The 3,020-nt window shown below is 39.0% G+C and overlaps 1 protein-coding gene across 1 annotated transcript; it reads left to right on the top strand.

Moving 5' to 3' along the window:
- The first annotated feature begins 834 nt into the window (after positions 1 to 834).
- SERTM2 (serine rich and transmembrane domain containing 2) lies at positions 835 to 1,886 on the top strand. The gene has a single exon (XM_023202978.1). It carries the CDS (start codon positions 1,600 to 1,602, stop codon positions 1,870 to 1,872), a length of 273 nt encoding a protein of 90 aa, XP_023058746.1. The 5' UTR covers positions 835 to 1,599; the 3' UTR covers positions 1,873 to 1,886.
- Positions 1,887 to 3,020: the final 1,134 nt, after the last annotated feature.

The following is a 3,020-nucleotide window of genomic DNA, read 5'->3' as shown; positions in this document are numbered from 1 at the left end:
TTCATTAAAGTAACAATTGTCACTGGGATCTGGAGATTGAAAAACAATTCCTTAAAATTAGGATTCCTTTGTTTCAGTGCTAGGGTTTCCTGGTTCAACTAGATCAATGGTTCTTAGTCCTGGCTGCACTTTGAAGTTACTTGGAAAAGACTTTATTGCTTTTCTTCTATCTCTCTTATTTAGATATGTGGGGTAAAAATAGACATTTTTCCCCAATGTTTGTAGACCCAGAAGGAATTGAGAGGGTGTGCCTATTCCGAGCAAATAAATGCATCCTTCATCATTGGTAAAGATAGAACCTTCTTTTTGTTGGCAAAAGCACTCCACCATGTAAATAGGGTCAACTATTTACTGCTGAAGTCTTCCAAAATGATTTAACTTGGCATTCTAAACATGAACTTTGAATATGGGTGGCTATTTTCTTTTTAAATAGTAGTGCTTGGGTCCCATCCCAGACCAATAAAGTCTGAATCTCTAGAATGGTGCCCAGGCCCCTACTGTGGAGATTATGATTCAGGAAGTCTAGATTTGGGCCCAGGATGTGTATATTAATAAGTACCCCCAAGTAAATCTTATGATCAGTTGGTTTAGAAAACATTGTTCTAATCTAGGTTAGTTATTAGCTGCCGTTTAGTGATCTGATTTTTTTTTTTTTACCTTTTAAAAGCTATCTTCTACACAGAAGAAAAAGCATTCTAAAATTAGTTTGCATATAGTAAACCATTTTGCAATTTATCAATTTATTTTTATTTCAAAATACATTGCCATTTGTTTTTCTTAGAGATAACTGAATCTTTATTTTTGTTTTTAATTTTCAGGAAAATCAATATCTGTTGGAGAATCTGAAGAGCCAAATCTCCTGAGCCTGGGCCTACTGCTGTCAGCGTCTCTGAGACCTCTCTCACCTGAGAATTACCAGGTCTCACAACACTTTCCGTCCAGCCTACAGTGAGGGATGTCAACAAAGCTACAGAAAACTCACATTTTCTAGACTTACAAGCTGTGCAGCTGGGCAGGAACCTTATAATCTCCATCCTTAGGGAAGGTTCAGAAATATAGACAAATGGGATGAAAACTCGGATATGCTGAGCCTGATATATACAAAAGCCTTCAGATAGTCTCCTCAAGGAAGAGCCCAATTAGGTCCACATAATTAGTCCACACATCTAGATTAGGTATAGGCAAAACGAGCCCTTTCTCCATCTACCAAAACAGAGCAAAAGACTGACATAATACTGTAAAAGATTCTTGTTCTAATAACAGTATTATAATGCAGTTTCACCCATATTTATTTTAATCCGTATAAAAGTAGGAGTGTGGAAAATAAAACATTACTTATATTTTTGAAAATTGATTAAGAAGCTCTGATAAAACCTGTTGGAGGGGTGATTGCTGTGCTGAAGGATAGAGAGGGTATCTCAATTGTCAAATCATAGCATCACCATTTTCTGCTTGTGTGCTATTAGCTCGGAGAGTGATTTGTTTTTATCGGATTGTTAGAACACGTCCAATAGATTTAGAGACAGTCTAAGTGACTGTGAAATGCCTCAAGGGCAATAGAAATCAAAGAGAAACACATACCAACTCAAGTCTTAAGTGATGATGGAGGCGCATTTTAAATACCATGGAAATCTCACTGGGCGTGCCCATTTTCCCACTCTGGCAACAGAGGTTGATACCTCTTCAGACAAATATTCCAATCTGTACATGTATGTGGGCTTATTCCTGAGCCTCCTGGCCATTCTCCTCATCCTGCTCTTCACAATGCTCCTTCGGCTCAAACATGTCATCTCGCCCATCAACTCAGACAGCACAGAAAGTGTTCCTCAGTTCACAGATGTAGAGATGCAGAGTCGAATCCCCACTCCTTAAAGCCAGGATGAAGGTGAGCTTTAGTGGATCTGGGTAAACCCTTATATATGGATGTCCAGGAGAGCTTGCTTTCTTGCATGAAGCTTCCCATGTAGGGAATCCACAAGTTGTTCATTTAACAACAAGCTGTTCATGTTTTCTTTGTGTTATTCTTCATCGTTACTCTGCTTGTGGGCTATCTAAAACGTTTAAGACTCACTCTGAAAGGAATATAGGAAATGACAGCTGGTTGGGAGGGCTGGTTTCCATAGTAACCAAACAGTGCATGGGCCTTGCACAAACCTCAGACCACAGAAATTCATACGCAGCGGTTGTAAGAAACACAGGGTCCCTGGAAGCTCCAAAAACAAAGATTTGCTTTTGTGTTTTTTTTTGCTTTTTTTTTTATTATACTTTAAGTTCTAGGGTACATGTGCATAGCGTGCAGGTTTGTTACATATGGATACTTGTGCCATGTTGGTGTGCTGCACCCATCAACTCGTCAGCACCCATCAATTCATCATTTATATCAGGTATAACTCCCAATGCAATTCCTCCCCCCTCCCCCCTCCCCATGACAGGCCCCGGTGTGTGATGTTCCCCTTCCCGAGTCCAAGTGATCTCATTGTTCAGTTCCCACCTATGAGTGAGAACATGCGGTGTTTGAAAGGGTTGATCCTTCAAAGAGGATATCCCAAGAAAAGGACAAGTTCTAATTTAGTGTTTTGATCCTAAAGAATCACCTCTACACGAAGTTAAATTATGTCGGAAGTTAATGGAAGGGACCACGAGCCCTTTCCCTAAACAGCAGTGATTTGATCATCTTAGGCAATTCCGTTTGTTTCAAATGAAAGAAGAGATTTAAAGAAACTGTTTCAGTTTAAAGAGTAAGTTTTCAGAAAGAAGTTTCTAGTAAACAACCTCATCTAGAGAGAGAAAAATGTGCATATTATAACCATGTTAATTCTATTCATGCAGCTTCTTTGTCTTTTTCTTTCTCCCTATCACACTCTAGGATAGAGTTGCACACAAATATGAGCTTTGTTTAAAAGGTGCCTTTGCAAACAAGACTCAACTGTACTTTAGAGCAGAAATGAAATGATTTTGGTATTCTGTTGTTGAATGTGGCTTTGGACAAAACATTCAAGCCTTCTGAGTCCCAGGGTTTT

The sequence above is a fragment of the Piliocolobus tephrosceles genome, chromosome 12 (genome assembly GCF_002776525.5).
Source record: "Piliocolobus tephrosceles isolate RC106 chromosome 12, ASM277652v3, whole genome shotgun sequence".
Classification (NCBI taxonomy): domain Eukaryota; kingdom Metazoa; phylum Chordata; class Mammalia; order Primates; family Cercopithecidae; genus Piliocolobus; species Piliocolobus tephrosceles.
This window is presented reverse-complemented; position numbering and strand designations above follow the sequence as displayed.